The sequence below is a fragment of the Andrographis paniculata genome, unplaced genomic scaffold (genome assembly GCF_009805555.1).
Source record: "Andrographis paniculata isolate CXL003 unplaced genomic scaffold, ASM980555v1 Contig18END, whole genome shotgun sequence".
Taxonomy (NCBI): domain Eukaryota; kingdom Viridiplantae; phylum Streptophyta; class Magnoliopsida; order Lamiales; family Acanthaceae; genus Andrographis; species Andrographis paniculata.
In genome coordinates this window covers 1611672-1628586 of record NW_026137468.1, presented here as the reverse complement: position 1 = coordinate 1628586, position 16915 = coordinate 1611672, and the positions used below count along the sequence as shown (strand labels likewise).

At 38.3% G+C, this 16915-nt stretch overlaps 1 protein-coding gene across 1 annotated transcript; it reads right to left on the bottom strand.

Annotated features, from left to right (window-relative positions):
* Positions 1 to 346: 346 nt before the first annotated feature.
* Positions 347 to 16513, bottom strand: LOC127239335 (formin-like protein 20). Its single transcript, XM_051257435.1, has 19 exons — positions 16441 to 16513; positions 14716 to 15419; positions 14412 to 14633; positions 14131 to 14335; positions 12848 to 13554; positions 9948 to 12688; positions 9467 to 9593; positions 9184 to 9255; positions 6067 to 6165; positions 5913 to 5954; positions 5380 to 5460; positions 5256 to 5306; positions 5103 to 5184; positions 4501 to 4595; positions 1847 to 1918; positions 1660 to 1776; positions 1399 to 1467; positions 1231 to 1297; positions 347 to 1150 (listed from the first exon to the last, which is right to left on the bottom strand). The coding sequence occupies exons 1-19, from the start codon at positions 16511 to 16513 to the stop codon at positions 1020 to 1022; spliced, it is 5757 nt and encodes a 1918-aa protein (XP_051113392.1). The 3' UTR covers positions 347 to 1019.
* Between the last annotated feature and the right edge of the window lie 402 nt (positions 16514 to 16915).

Genomic DNA, 16915 nt, shown 5'->3' with positions numbered 1-16915 from the left:
TTCTCAAAACACTGCATGATCCAAGGAATAGAAGGAAGTGACCAATGGGTGATCAATATCTATAAAAGGCATATTCCTGCACAAATTAGAACTATAGATGAAAGGGAAAATGTTATTTCAGAGATTCTATCATAAAGAGAACATGTATAAGCGGAAACATGTAGAGGTGAGTTTAAAATGCTTTGCATTGATGAATTTTGTAGCCTAGTAGTTCCCAAAAAAATTGAATCTAATGAAACAGATCAAAATTTCTCACAATTGTACCTCAACTAAAGCTCTATTCACAGACAACCTATTTTTCTGTATTTTTCGTAATCCTTAGATCTATACATAAGAATTCCTGGGAAGTTCCTTTCTCTACCTCACTAAGTTCAAGGAACCAACCCAGTTTCTATTCTACAGAAAGAATTAGTGCTAATCTAAATACAGGGTTAGCAATCTGTACACTTGTGATGGTACATTCTGGTAATTGGTAATCTGTATCATGATTCCGAGGTAACCTTACACATACTGGCATGTGATTGGGATAGTACTGGAGCCAATGGCATGTGCTTTCAAACAGAAGACACGCCAAATTTCGGGGGATCCAAGCCAGGTTCAAGCTTGAAAGTAATGAGAAGGTCATCAAGTTCCATCGGTGATGTTCTCAAGACTCCGAACTCTATTTCTTCTCACAAGATGGATATCTGCGCCAAATTAGCTCGTGTTCTCATCTTGGAATGAAATTCTTCTGTAGTAAGTACGTGCCACGAGACTTAAAACAAAACAGCCGCCTGCATCATCCAAAGCAGCTGAGAAGAGTCATGAATCACTTCTCAGTTGACTTCTCCACAGAACTTCAGATATTCTGAAGCCTCGACAGCACCATCTAGCTTCATATATATAATCCATAAAGCCAGTAGGTTAAGCAGAATTCTAAGCTCATGGTTGGTAAATCTGGCAGTATCAGAAGGCCAACAAGTGCTGGCCATTGTGAAAGAACCACGGATTACTCTGAAATATCAGCAGTTATCAATCTTTCAATTCTTTCTTGGTGAATTCACCATTTCAGCCTCCTTCTGAGCTTTCTTCTTATCCATTTCGGCCTGTTTAAGGTTTTCGTCATGAGCCTTTTGGAACATCCTCACAAAATTTAAGAGGGTTGCAGTAACTGGATGCATAATAAAACATTGACTCAGCCATAAGAAATTCCAAATGCAACACGTGAATGAAAACCAGATTTCTAAGTACCTTGCTCAAATGGGCATCGTTTTGGATCTTCACCAAAATATAAAGCCAATGAGTCAGCATTTTTTCCCTGCGAAATTTTTTTTATAATTAATAACATCAATGCGAAGGAAAAAAAAGATACGAGGCATCTATGAAATCTGCTAAATGATAACTTAGGTGGATGTTTACCGCAATAGAATATAAATTTGTTACGAATGTCACTTCAGACTCCGCAGTACCAACAAATAGATTCAATGTCTGCAAAACAACACACCAAAAATCTTTTTTAAGAAAAACTTGCAAGTTGTAACAGTACGTCACATCATCTATTAATCAAAAAGAAAATTGGTCCATGGCATATTGATAGGAGATTGAGGATTGTGCATAGCATGCATGATGCATTACAATTCACAGCAAAGGTAATTGATGATCAAATGAAGACATGAAAACCTTATGAAACGTTTCAGACACAGGACCATCATTCTCAGAAGCAGCCAATTCCTGCTTGACCTTTTCTATACCCTTGGAAATGGCTTGCATTTCTTCTGCCAAAATTTTTAATTGTATCTGTAAAAAGAATCAAAATTTTCAAGCCTTTCTACAGTATTCATACATCTATTGTAGATGAAATATGAACCTTTGATGAAGCTTCCAAGTTAACAAAATCTTTGTGGAAGTCCAAAAGATCTGGTGCTTTACTTGCAAGCACCTGAAAAACAAAATAGAGTACTCAAAGCGCATACAATGAAATTATTGAATGTTTCTTTTTCTGATCACAAAAAGTAAATGGTAGGTCATGACAGTGATCCAAAAAGATTCCAAAGTAGCCTTGTTTAGAAATTGTTACAATATACTCCGAATATGCTATAATAATATATCCTAGTGTAGAATTAATATTTGGTAAATATCCAGAATTGAGTAGTAGAAATACAATTGTATTATTATTATTATTAATTACTTTCTTATTGTACTAAATTTTGTAATGTCAGTCTATTAAAAGTAATTTCACCATAACTAGTTCAATGGGATAAAGACATCTCTTTCCAATGAATATATATAACTCATATTTTTGAAAGGAAGAACCAAAGAAGGTACCATGCTACTGTATATTGTTAAAATTAGATTAAAGTATTAGAGAAACCTCATAAAGATATGACATACTTAAAAGGCACTTCTTTTGCAGTAATTTGTCAGAAGATTGCTGATTTCCTTACCAATATTTCTATATTTCAACCACTGACCTCTATTCAACATATCATATCCTAACGTCTATTTACATCATATCATACAATAATTTACTATTCATTTTTAACTATTCCCAAACCAATTCAAAACGCCAAAACACTTCCAAACACACCCTAAATTACCTCAAGGAAAAACTTGAACAAACATAGCTAATTTGATTTGAAAGTTAGCAAATGCACCTCTTAAACTAAAGTTGGATGTTGGACCTTGGAGACTTATAAAATTATTCCCAACATATTGTAAAATTTTAAGATGACCCCCATTAAAAAAATCACTACATATTTTAACACTCCTTAAGTTGAACCCGAGAAACAATAGAAATGGTTCAAGTTGCAGAGATTCTATATCAAATACATTGCTATAAAGCCCACATTGTGCAGAAAAATCACGTAGACACGAAAGGCAATAGTCGTTGGAACAAATGAGAGAAATTGCACTGTTAAATATTGATTATAGACATGTATTGGTCGTAGCTGTGGGATTTACTAGGAGGTAGGTTTGTCTATTTGTTTCTTTAATTTTCATAATTTCTTGTCTATTAAGTTTGTGTATAAGATGTGTAATGTATTGTAAATAACCAAAAACAAACAGTAGAATCTTTTCTTTCTTTATTTCCTTTTTGCAGCATAGTATCAGAGCAGACATAGAACTAATCTGTTCTTAATCCTCTTCTCAGCCTCCATTTTGTTTCTTCAATTAATCTTTTCCTACCACCGTATATGTGAATAAATCGTACTTCCTGATCCAAGCTCCTCTGGTGACCATGTTCCCGCTGTTTCCATGGCCAGAATCATCTTAACACTGACATGGTTGGAGTAGGTAAAGCTCAAAAAAGAGGGGACGGGTCAAAAAAAATATGGTCGAGGAGAAGCATAGAGGCACAGTAGGATGGTAGGCCGAACATAGCTGAAAAAGGTATAATAGAATGACAGGCCAAGCATCTACAATAAGAGGCAAGGTGGGATAGTAAACCAAATGTTGCAAGCAAATGGAACAATAATAGGATGGAAACCCGAGCACCATAGAAAAGAGAAACATCATGATTGTAGGTCTAGGACTTTTATTACTTTGATCTCCATTCATTCAATTTTTCTTGAGTAAATATATATGCATTGGTTGGGTGATGTGAACACATATTTTCATTCGTGCACTTGTGTTGTTATTAGCATTTTCGTACCATGCGAACTACAGAATAATATATTTTTCTCACTAAAAGATCACATTTAAACATATTTTCAATTCAAAATATTATATACAAAATCTATCTTAAATATAAATTAAAAAAAAAAATCAAATCCAAAATATATATAAACACACCCTTTATATTATAACACTATTCATTAAATTTGAAGTTTTGTGCCACATCGTATCTACCAAAATAACCCATGTAAATGGAAGTAAATAATCATTGATTGGATTTCAAATGATAGTATACATATCCCAGCTACTTACTATGAAACAAACATAAACTTAACATAAAAGCAAAGAATATGAAAATACTTCATGCAGCAGGTGTTAAATCATTGCTTTGTATTTGGTTAGAATTTATTTACAATTGGTAGGATGCCAGACTCACTTCCATTGGAAAATTGACATTGTTTTTCTAGCAAGGTTTAAATTTTTGAGCTAGGCCTTTTCTCTTCCATTGTTATGTTGCATCTCAATTACTTCGCTCATCTGCTTTGTTCATTCTAGAAGCAATTTTCTTCGGCTTTTTATTTGTTTCTCCCTCACTAAATCACTAAATACTTAGACCGTAGAAGATTGTGTCATTTTCCAACAATTACCTGAGCGTTTCTTTTCAAAATTCAAAAACAACGATGGTCAGGTTATCCAACATTCTGAGATCACTGGTTTAAACTCTTGAACAGTAAAACATGCTAAACTGGTCTACTCTACGAACAGGGAACTAAACTGGTATTTAATGATCCATACATGTATACTGATCAGGAATATAGTTTGATAAATTCAACATTACCAAGGATTTATTTTTTATTGCACTATACAGAAATTAAAATAACGCACAAAAAAGAGATTCTTGGATACCTTACAAAGATAGTGCATCAGTGTCATCCTGCCAGTAGAGGCACGTGTGTCTGTCAGTTTCAAAAGACTGTCCAACTTGAATCCTACAGCAGAACCTGAAGGTACACAAAAAATTCAACTGCATTGTATTAATAACTTGAAAAGACCATCTGCAACAAGCAAAAATTAAACTTCAAGCTTGAGAAGTTGTCTTTCCTCCTTGACCACTTTCAGTCTTTTTCAGATATTTAACCTATATCACAATTTAGCTGTGTTTCTATGGAGGCATTTACTTGTTAAATAGCTTGTTGATACTAGGAAAAATATTTGCACCTCCATTAATAAAATCCGTCTGTAAGTTTAGAGTTTTTGAATTAATATTCACCTGTTTATTAAAAATAACAAACAAACATGAATTACTAGATGCCCATGTCACCATGTAATCAAGTAAGTTGACTGAGTTATTGTACCATATTATACTGCCTGGAAATTGGCTAAATGATACAAATTTCAGGCTTAAAGGGCCAGTTCAGTGAAGATCTGTGACAAATGTATCTAAAACTAACCATGGTATTGTATTTCCTGAAATCAATTCGTACAATACTGATTGGAAATTTCTGTACCTCTTGCAGTTCCCTCATTCAATGTATTGCCGAGATACAAAATTTTTTTCATGATTTCTTTAAGTTTGAGGGAGTTCCGAACCTGATGCATAGGAAACGGGAGTTATTCGTGAAATTACCAAAAAGTACAAATCAGTAAAGTCCATGATGTACCTCCTCGCATGCAGAGTTTACAGTATTGAGACTTTTTCTGAATTCAGAAATCTGAGATAGAATGGAAATTAGGCAGCTAGCACAGTGAAGATAGGTACAGAAATTCTCAAAAAATCAAGCAAACCTGAGTGTTAAATTGAATCTTGAATAGGAAAATTCTTAATTTAGTTTCTATTCGAGGTGCTTTCATCAGCTCCATGAAGAACTGAAAGATAGAAATGAAACACCCAAAGATGAAGAGTTATCATATGGTTCTATAAAAGAAGGAAAACTGTAATCCACAATTTCGCTAGCAAAATTGGCCTAAACCTATTCTACTTTTTATTCCGAAGTCATCCGTCTTATAGCTATTTAAAATATAGAATTATGCCCGCATTGTGACACAAGATTTGCTACACAAATTTACTTGGAAACCAGAATTGCTTCAACATCAGAGAAATACTACGTTCAATAGTTCACATATGTATACAGAGGGCTCAATAGGTTGATGTCAAATCTGTCATTAAGTGGCTCTTCTTCTTCCGCATCATAGTTTATTAAATAAAAGATTTTGAGCTGCTACAAATAGATTCATATCTCACTCCCAAATGCACAAAACACATTAGCATATAAACAACCACTGTAGCATAAAAATAAAAGAAGTTTCATTTTACAAACCTGCTCACACTTCCCCAAATCCTCTACATCACCCGTGTAGCCCTAAAAGATCATAACTCTAATTCAATATAAAAGAAACAGTGGGTATAAGATAGAAAAAGATAATACTGTTAGTATTCCAAATTGCCGTAGTACATGAACATCGAAGCTCCACCTTTAGAGTATCCATCTCTTCCTTTTTGGGACAAAACTTTAAGAGATTTTCCACTTGATCAGCATCTAAACTTGTTTCATCCATAGCTAGCACCGCTACCTGTCATAATGAACCTTCCATACTGTTATAAAAGTCAAACCAAGAGTAAGTAACTAAGAAGATAGAATATAATGCATATGAGAGATATCACCACCACCATTATAGTGTTTAGATGCAAAAAGATATACAGATACCAATATCACAAAATGTCTCATTAGACCCCAAAATAGAGACTCCAGAACTATGAGCACCAGGAAAATAATTCCCTGCCTTCATAAGTGTTGGTTGACTCCCGTTCCCGTTTGTAGATAAATAAATAAATGATGTGTATCTCCAATAGCTTAAACTTTTAGGTGAGATGGTCATTAACATCATTTAACATGGTATCAGAACCTTAGGTCTCGAGTTCAAGGCTCATTCGTCGTTGTACACATGCAAGTTTCTTAGAGCGACGTATATCCTCTTTGCACGTAAGGAGTCATGTTGGTTGACTCTCATTTGTAGATAAATAAATAAATGATGCATATCCCTAATAACTTAAGCTTTTAAGTAATGCGATCATTTATATCATTTAACAATAAGTACTCATTAGTTTAGAAACAATATCAATCTATCAAATTAGGTAATAATTTGGCTAAGAGATCTATTTTAAAACATATAAAATTTATCAAAATAAATTATTTTATGGAATAGAAAATCACTTACACAGTTTTTTGAGCACGTAGATGATAAATATTTATATGTATTTTATGTAAATCTATTTTAATGATTACCAGCAACTTTACCACATGAGAAATCATACTCTAAAACTGGTCTTGATAATTTTATTTATTTATTTATTAGCGTAACATGATTTCACCAATAAATGTTGACTATATAATTAACATATATATATTGTTTTACATAAAGATGTAATCTAGATAGTCATATCTTCTTGATATAGTTAGGATTATTAGGGTTGGTTAGTAAGCTTTTGTTGGCTAGATAGATTACTAGTTATACCTGTATATATGTATATGTGTGTGTGTGTAACCTCCCCTTTACTCTGATGAGAAATAACTACCTTTATTCTGACTTTTCCTGACTTACTTGGCTTTATTTCGTGAAAAATAGTTCTGAAATGTTTCAACACTTTCCCCCCCTTTTGTGTTGAGATTCACTCAATTTAGTGTTACTATCCATGCACTTCGTTCTAATACTGCTAAAGAGTTTATCCCAATTTCAATATGTTCGTTGACTCACGCATGTAGATAAATTAATAATATGTATCTCTACCAACTTAAACTTTTAGGTAAGACGATGATTTAGATCATCATAGGTCTCGAGTTCGAATCCCACCGTCTCCATCCGGCATATATCCCCTTACATGTGAGGGGTCGTATGTAGAAAAATTAATGATGTGTATCCCTACCAGCTTAAGCGTTTAGGTGACTGTGCTTGTGGAATCCTGCATGAGTCAATCTTGCGCAGACACTCCGGCTCAAAATGGTGGTTCTGAATGAGAGAACCGTCATCTCTTGGAGGTCACTGGTGCCCTTCTCTTCCAAATGAATGTTCCTAAAACTTTAGGCCTGATATTATTGCTACTACTTGTTTCCTAGAAAATTGTATGCCTTCTGATGTCCTTGATGGCAGTATTCCTTTCTCTCTCTTGTTTCCTCATAAACCTACCTTCCTTGTCAGACCTTGTGTCTTTGGTTGTACTTGTTTTGTCTGTGATACTCTATCCTTCCGTTTCCAGGCAAAGTATTTAGGGCCATTGAAATATTTTATGGGGTTGGAAGTAAAGAGAAATAAGAAATGGTTTTTCTATCCCAAAAGAAATATGTTATTGATCTACTTGAGCTGGAAAATTAAGGGCCAAGCCTTGCAGTACTCCAACAATTCCTAACCACCTAGAGAGGATAATGGAGAATTGTTCCTTGATTCTCACAGATATCATAAACTTGTAGGGAAGCTAAACTAATTGACAATAACATACCCAAACATTGCATTTGCAGTGAGTGTTGTAAGTCAGATAATCAATTTTCCTACAATTCATGCCCTACTAGAACAACTCTTTTGTTACTGAAAAGGAGCAGCTGGTTAGTAAGAAATCCAAACATTGCATTTCCAGTAAGGGCAGAAAGTCAGTTTATGAATTCGCCTACAATTCATAATTGGGCCCTACTAGAACAACTTCTATGTTACTTAAAAGGAGCACATGGTTGGGGTCTGCTCTACATAAATCATGATCATTCAGAAACAGAAGATGTCACTAATGCAGACTACGCTGGGTGTAGGATGCTAGAAAATCCACATTTTTGTAGGAGGTAATCTTATATCTCACAGAAGTAAGAAACAAAATATAGTTTCACGATCTTCTTCTAAAGCTAAATATCGAGCCATGGCAGACTCTATTTGTGAGAAAGTATGTATAACAATTAATGAAAGAGATCGGCCACAAAATTGATTTTCCAATAAGACTAAAGTGTGATAACCAGGTTGTCATGCATATTGCATCCAATACAGTATTCCATAAACACAACATTTTGAAGTTGATTGTCACTTTGTTAACAAAATCATCTCTCTGAATATGTCAAGACTGAAGATCAACTTGGAGATTTTCTTAATAAGGCACTAAATGGAGTACAAATCAATCAGGTGTAACAGTAGCAAACGAGAGATCACAGGTTATTCAGTAATGTATTCTACATCAAGACTCATCAGATCTTTCCTGTAAGAGTTTTATCTTCTTATAAAAATTTTAATCAGTTTCTGTTTCTCAATATATTGCAGCTTTTTACTATATTTTCTTCATTTGGAAAGTGAAAATTTGAAATTTCTCAATCACGTACAGAAACAGCATTTTGAAGATATGAAGAATGTTTAAAAAGGGAAAGGATATCACAGTTAGAGTAATGGCATGGCACTGAATTAAATATGTTAAGACATGACCTCGATCTGAAAGTAATTTTTTAAGCTTTTCAAACTGGTTGAAATTTTCCAACAGGCAAAAAATTAAAAAAAGAAAAAAAAAAAAAAAAAAAAAAAAGAAAGAAAGAAAGAAATGAAAGATATAAAGTATTTTTAGTTTACCATCATGTCAGGAAGTGGCATTTTCACTTTTGTGAGCATAATTTCAACATTATAGGCCCTCTTCAGGTCAATCTACAAAAGATAATGCATATCAGTGAGAAATAGAATCGGAAAAAGTGGACAACAACAAAATCTTAACCAGATTATGTTAGCTCTATTTCAGCAATATATGTTATGTTTCACTTCCCTTTATAATGTAAGGTTTCTGCAAGGTTAAAAAACAATAACTATAAAAAATGTCAGAAAAAAAAAAAAAAAGAATAACAGGATTCATACACATTACCAGCTGGACTTTCGTGGGTTTACTACTAGCAGGCTTCTGCGGCCCTCCAGCTTTGGCACCTGTATTCTTGGGGATAGCGGAGAAAAGAGTTTCAATTTCTTTTACATCAAAAACTGCTCCTGCTCCCCTGTAAATAAAGGGAGATATATCAGGAATAAAAGAACAGAGAAGCAAAGAAAGGAACTTAGAGAAAACAATATTTTCACATACATAGATATATAATCATGGAAAGAAAAACATTGGTGAAATAAAATAATAGATTTAAAATAAAAAGCATAAGCATTATTCTAATTTAATGGAAGATCTAACACTAGAAAGATCAATACACAAGAAAAAAAAAATTAGTGATAACATTACTTTCATGTACAGTTACATAGATATATACTCCCAGAGAAATAAAATAAAAGCTTTAAATATAAAGCATAAGCATAAATCAAAACTCAAAATTCATTTAAGAACTTCAGGAGAGAAAGATCAATACCCTTGTGGTTCTTGATGCCTTTGCAATTCTTCCCACAAGCTTCCTTGTAATGCTCTGGTAACTTTGCTCCAATGCAGTGGCTTCAAGTTAGCTTTTCGAGCCGTAGCATTAGAACGTGTTAACCCACGTCCTCTTCCAGCAGGTAACCCTCGACCTCCTCCTGGAGGTGGAGGTGGTCCACCTCCAGGAGCACCTCCAGGAGGTGGCGGTGGTCCAGGAGCACGACATCCAGGAGGGGGCGGTGGAGGTGCCCCTCCTCCCATAGGAGGTGGAGGTGGTGGAGGTCCCCCTCCCATAGGAGGAGGTGGAGGAGGTGGTGCTCCCCCCATGGGTGGAGGGGGTGGCGGAGGTGCTCCTCCCATAGGAGGTGGAGGTGGTGGAGGTCCCCCTCCCATAGGAGGAGGTGGCGGAGGTGGTGCTCCTCCCATGGGTGGAGGAGGTGGTGGAGGTGCTCCTCCTCCTCTAGGAGGTGGAGGTGGCGGAGGTGGTGCTCCTCCCATGGGTGGAGGAGGTGGTGGAGGTGCTCCTCCTCCTATAGGAGGTGGAGGTGGCGGAGGTGGTGCTCCTCCCATGGGTGGAGGAGGTGGCGGAGGTGCCATTTCTCCCATAAAAGGTGGAGGTGGTGGCGGTGGTGCTCCTCCCATGGGTGGCGGAGGTGGCAGAGGTGTCATTCCTCCCATAAAAGGTGGAGGTGGTGGTGGTGGTGGTGCTCCTCCCAATGCTGGAGGGGGTGGTAGAGGTGCAATTTCTCCTATGAAAGGTGGAGGTGGTGGAGGTGGTGCTATTCCCATGGATGAAGGGGGTGGTGTAGGTTCAATAAAAGGTGGAGGTGGTGGTGTTGGAGGTGGTGCTCCTCCCATGGAAGAAGGGGGTGATGTAGGTTCAATAAAAGGTGGAGGTGGCGGAGGTGTTGGAGGTGGTGCTCCTCCTACAGGTAATGAAGAAGGTGCATGTGTCATTCCTTCCAAAAGAGGTGGAAGTGGTGTAGGGACCATTCCTATAGTAGACGGCGGAGGTGGTATTTCTCCCATGGGTGGGGAAGGTTCTATCCTTTCTATAAAAGGTGGAGGTGGTGGTGGTGGCGGAGGCTTCCCTTTAATAGAATCAGCCGGAAAAGGTTGTGTTCCTCCTATAGGTAGAAGGGGCGGTGGAGGTGTAGACACCTCTGCTATAGCAGAAGGTGGTGAAGGGGGCGGAGGTGATGCTCTTCCAAATGGTGAAGGGGATGGAGTTGGTTCAACTATCATAGATGGAAGGGGTGGGTGTGGAGGAGGTGTTACTTTAGGCAAAGGGGGCGAAGGTGGTGCTACTCTCAATGGTAAAGTGGATGGAGTTTGTTCTATTATCATAGGCGGAGGGGGTGGAGGTGGTGGGTGTGGAAGAGGTGTTGCTATGGTAGGTGGAGGGGGTGGAAGTGGTGCTCCTCCCATAGGCGAAGAGGGTGGAAATGGTGCTACAACTGTAACCGGAAGGGGTGGAGGTGGTGGCGGAGGGATTGCTCCTATAGATGAAAGAGATTGAGATAATGGCACTTTTTCTTCTAAAGGCATAAGGGATGGAGCTAAAGTTTTTTTCATAGGTGTTGTAGGCGATGGAAATAGTGTCTCTCCCATAGGTGGTGGGGGTGGTGGTGGAGGTGGTGGTTGTGATTGTGAGGTTAGTGGCATTTCTCTCGTAGGTGGTACAGATGGTGGTGAGTATGGCATTTGTCCTTCCATAGGTAGATGGGGTGGTAGAGATGTTGTTTTCCCCCCAAGTGGTGAAGGCGGTAAGGGAGGATCTTGTTCTTTTAGGGATGTAGAGGGTGCTGAAGCAGATGGCAATGATGCACCATAAAGATTGGTTGTGGATGAAGGTTTCATTACCACTTCCATGGATAGAGAAGGTGGTGGAGGTGGAGGGAAACCTGCTGTACATGGAGTAGGTGGTGATGCAGGTGCTTCATGAGAAGAGGTTAATGGTGGAGCTAAAGATGGGGTTATAGATAAATGAACTAGAGAAGAGGGTGGGGGTGGAGGCACAGGTGGGGATGCCACTCTTGATAAAAGAGGTGGATGTTGCGGTGGTGGTGGTGGTGGTGGTGGAAGTGAAGGAGACACATTAGTTGAAGAATGCAGTGGAGGTGGTGGTGGTGGAGTAGGAGGAGGAGGAGGAACACCATTTAGATTAGGTGGAGGAAATGAAGAAGTAGAGAGAGATGAAGACCTTGATAATTCTGGAGATACAGGCTTATAATTTTCAGTACACCAAGGGGATGGTGGAGGAGGGGGTGGTGGAGGTGAAATGGTAAGCCCATCATGCACAGTAGAAGAGGCAGAAGATAATGCTGCTTGAGGAGTCTGTGTTGTTTCTTGCACAGATGTACTCAAACTTATAGGTAGCAGAGAGTGGGGAGGAGGAGGAGGCAGAAATTTAATGATATTTTCATTCGGACAAGGCCGAGGCGACAATAATCTTGAAGGGGAAAATGCATCAGCAGAAACCAATGAAGAAGATTGTGGAGATGATGAAAAAGGCAACAAAACCTCTCCATCATTAGGAATTATAGTGGGGGGTGAAGCAGGTTTATATAGATATCTAGAAGAAGCTGGTGGTGGTGGAGGAGGTGGAGGAGGAGTAGGCAGAAATTTAATGATATTTTCATTCGGACAAGGCCGAGGCGACAATAATCTTGAAGGGGAAAATGCATCAGCAGAAACCAATGAAGAAGATTGCGGGGATGATGAAAAAGGCAACAAAACCTCTCCATCATTAGGAATTATTGTGGGGGGTGAAGCAGGCTTATATAGATATCTAGAAGAAGCTGGTGGTGGTGGAGGTGGTGGAGGAGGTGGAGGTGGTGGTGGTGGTGGTGAAGATGAAGGAGTAGGTGAAGGCAGAGCCCCCTCCGGAGAATGTACCTGGCCTTGATGACCCACTGGAGCTTTTGAGGAAGTTTCTCGGACTGATGAGAAATTCAACAATGACGGGCAGGATGCATGCTTTCCCCAGCGCAATGCAGTTCTGTCAACTGAAGCTACCATCATGTGCTTAGATTTTTCTCCAGATGTGGAGTTCTTTCCAATAGATAGAACTTCTGGAGCACTGTTACACCTTGATCGAGGATAGTATACTTGCCTCGAATTGGTGTAAGAACCTTTATTAGAGGGTATCCACCTAGACACAGCATTTGGTTTTGCCAATATTTTCGGAGAACCCACAGAGTTTTTCTGCTTATTTTTCTTGTTGGTTCCAACCAAATCTGCAGTGTAAACAGACTCTTTCTTCTGCTCACCAATATCCCCATTATCCAAACCCTGTTGATTGTTATCAGCAGAAAGCTTGTCCTGCAAACCTTGCTCTTCAATCATCTTCATTATAATAAGCTTTGCTTCACTTTTCTTGTTCTCCTCTAGCAATTTCTTGCTATGTGTACCAGTATTTTCCGATATAGCTTCAGAAGTACCATCAGAAACAATGGCATCCAAGATATCTATCAATTCAACACCACCATTGTGCAAGAATTCATATTTAGGACCCAGATCCTGATTATGTGAGTGACTGACCTCATCTGAACCCGAGCTTTCGAGTGCAAGATTTTTCAAATCATCCCTGAAATTACTATCATCTTGCTGAGAATTAGCTTCTGTTTTAATTCTATCCAACCCCTCCTTAACCTCATCTGATCTGGAACTGTGAGCCGCTGAATTTTCCAAATCATCCTTCAATGCTACCTCATGATTCTTATCATCTTGTGGAATATGGGCTTCAGTTTTAATTCTATCCATTTCCTCCTTAACCTCATCTGATTCGGATATTTGAAGGTTTGGATTCTCCAAATCATCTTTCAAGGCTACTTCAAGAATACCGTCATCTTGATGAGTCCTAGCTTCAGTTTCAGTGTTTTCCAAACCCCCCTTAACCTCATCTGATCCAGAAGTTTGAAGCACAGGAAAATCATCCTTCAAGGCTACTTCATTATTCATATAATCGCGCTGATCCATAGGTTCAGTTTCAATGCTTTGCAACTGCCCCTTAACCTCATCTGCTCTTGAATTTTTTTCTTCCAAGACTACTTCATGATTACTATCATCTTGCTGAGTACCAGCTTCGGTTTTAATACTATCAGATTCCCCCTTAACCTCATTCAATCTGGAAATTTGAATTGCAGAATTTTCTAAATCATCCCCCAAGGCTACTTCACGATTACCATCACCCTGCTGAGCACTAGATTCGATCTTAATCCTATCCAGCTCCCCTTTAGCATCCTGTGCATCTACTAGATTAGAAAATATCTCTGCTGCCTCAAAAAATTCCTCAGGTGAGTCCTCTTCTGCTTCATCTCCATCTTCTGTTACGGCATCTGTCTTAATAACTAAAGGAATAGAATCTGGATCTGTAAAGAGTACCTGATACAAGCAAATTGGTTATTCGTAAAGCAGCTCCAAGAAACCAATGAATAAGCCACAAGTATAAAAGCTTCACCTCTGCCCCCAATTCCTTCGGAATTTCATCATTGGCATCCCAAAGCACATCAATGTCTTCCCGTGTCACTATCAGGACATTTGACCTGACAAATTCAGTGTGGAACATAAACCGGAAAAGAATTTCCTCCTTCACTAGATCATCCTCTAAATGGATGCACTCTACAACAACGTCGCCTTGAACACGGCAACGGATATCTAATTTCACTAGCTCACACTCTTCCTGCAGCAGCGGGTCATAAGAGCAAATCAAGATGCCGACCTTTCAATTTATCTAACAAGAACTCCAAAATTCGTGGCATTACCTGTACATAGAGACGGAGATTATTCTGTACTTCAGCACTTGAAAACAGAACCCTTGAACTTAAAGTGGGTGATTTAGAAGAAGATTTATGACCATATATGCGAATCACTGGCCGGCAGCCTACCCCACCATTGTGCAGAGGAAGGAATCTGAGTATTATGCAATCCAAAATCAGAGGCGCAGCTGATGGAGACCAGTCTGATACAATATTTCTTCTAGTGATGTATTTTAGATATCTGATCTGAGATGGCTGAGGATTCAAAGGAGTCGTAAGAGATAGGAGTTCCTTTGGTGCTTGCTTGTATACCATTTCCAGGGTCTTCTGCTCACCTGTGTACTGATTTCTGTATAGAAGAAGGCCTGCAAGCATAAATGCAAGCACAGGCCATCCACCCCTTTCACAGTGCATTAATATGACATTTTGTTGGCCCTCGACAGACAACCAAGTCTCGCTAACCTGCAAGAAGTCGTGGATCATTTCCAGAGGTAAGGCTGAACACCCTTCGTATTGCTGGGGGTAATCCACGACTGTCATACCGAACTGAGACAGTATGTCGGTCAATTGGCTCTTTTGCTCTCTTTTGAAATTGAAAACCATGAAAGCAGCATCAGGATAGTGATCCTGAAGCTGAGCTACAATTCCAGTCAGATATGTTCGATACTCATCATCGTCAAGCACATCACTAGAGAAACAACAATCAAACACTGCACCACCAACAAAATCCACAACCAATCAGGCATCATTACACCAAGCCCAACAATGATTCCTAAAATGTCAAAATTCTCAAGAACACAAGCATCCATTGTCAACAGGGAAAGTATATATAAGAAACACAAACAAGAACCAATACGGCAAATCCAAGATATTATTCTTCATATCGAAACCATGATTGTGACGAAAAGTCTAGCTAGATCATATTTAAATCATGTTGCATTGTTAAGCACTGTAATCTTCATGGAGTAATTTGAAACACAAACAAGAACCAATATGGTAATCCAAGATATTATTCTTCATATCGAAACCAGGACTTTAACAAGAAATCTAGCTAGATCATATTTAAATCATGTTTCATTGTTAAGGCACTGTAATCTTCATGGAGTAATTTGAAACACAAACAAGAACCAACATGGAACTCCAAGATATTATTCTTCATATCGAAACCATGACTTAACAACAAATCTAGCTAGATCATCTATAAATCAGGTTTCATTGGTAAGACACTGTAATCTTCATGGAGTAATTTGAAACGCAAACAAGAACCAATATGGCAATCCAAGATATTATCCTTCATATTGAAACCATGACTTTAACAACTAATCTAGCTAGATCATCTATAAATCATCTTTTATTGTTAAGACACTGTAATCTTCATGGAGTAATTTAAACTCTACGATAGATTGAAATATTTTTCAAACAACAACAAATTTGTGCATCAACATTTTCTTCCAGAAATGGTAAAATGAAACTTGTGCATTAAATGACAGAAAACTAAATTGGAACTTCATCGAACTGCAACATCCTACAAATAGTTCTAATCAACTCAGCAAACTTTAAGGCCAAGTTCAGCTATATTCCCCTTCCTTACAAAGTATATAAACATCCCTCAAAAACTCCATGAAATACATCCAGCGTAATGCCATTATATGTCAAAATTTCCGAGTGCTGAAGAACCGAACTCATAATCAAACAAACGAACGAACGAAAACAAATTAGTTCGAAGCGTACCGTAGACCCTCTCAGAGATCTCGAGAAGCCGATCCGGCGGCTTCCGATAGAAGAATCTTCTGAACAGCGCCATTGAATTAATGGCGCTGTTTCATCCCTGATCGGATCCAAAACCCCTTTTCCAATCCAGCTTCCAATTTCCTTTCCTGAATTTGACCTAACTAACCAACGGACCTTCTTACGATTTCCCCAATCCAATCAAACCAACAATGGCGATCACGTAATCACGGCCAGCGGTGTTTATTCAAGAAATTCATAATTAATACCAGCAACAAATCGGCAACCAACCCAAATTAGGGTTTTGCCCTTCGCAGCACTGGATAAATAATAGCGCTCAATTGGAGCTCAATCGAACGGATTGAAGAGCGATTAAGAGGAAGACAATGCAGGCGGATACAAGAACAGATTCGTGGAAGGGAATGTAGGCAGCAAGTAGGACAGTAGTCAATTGACGAAGAATTCCAGAGTTTTAGGA

Coding starts and splice junctions, on each gene's coding strand:
- LOC127239335 (XM_051257435.1), bottom strand. CDS start 16,513: ATGGCGCTGTTCAGAAGATTCTTCTATCGGAAGCCGCCGGATCGGCTT. Junction 5,955..6,066: donor AAGAGATGGATACTCTAAAG/GTGGAGCTTCGA, acceptor ATGATCTTTTAG/GGCTACACGGGTGATGTAGA. Junction 4,596..5,102: donor GAATGAGGGAACTGCAAGAG/GTACAGAAATTT, acceptor GTGTACCTTCAG/GTTCTGCTGTAGGATTCAAG.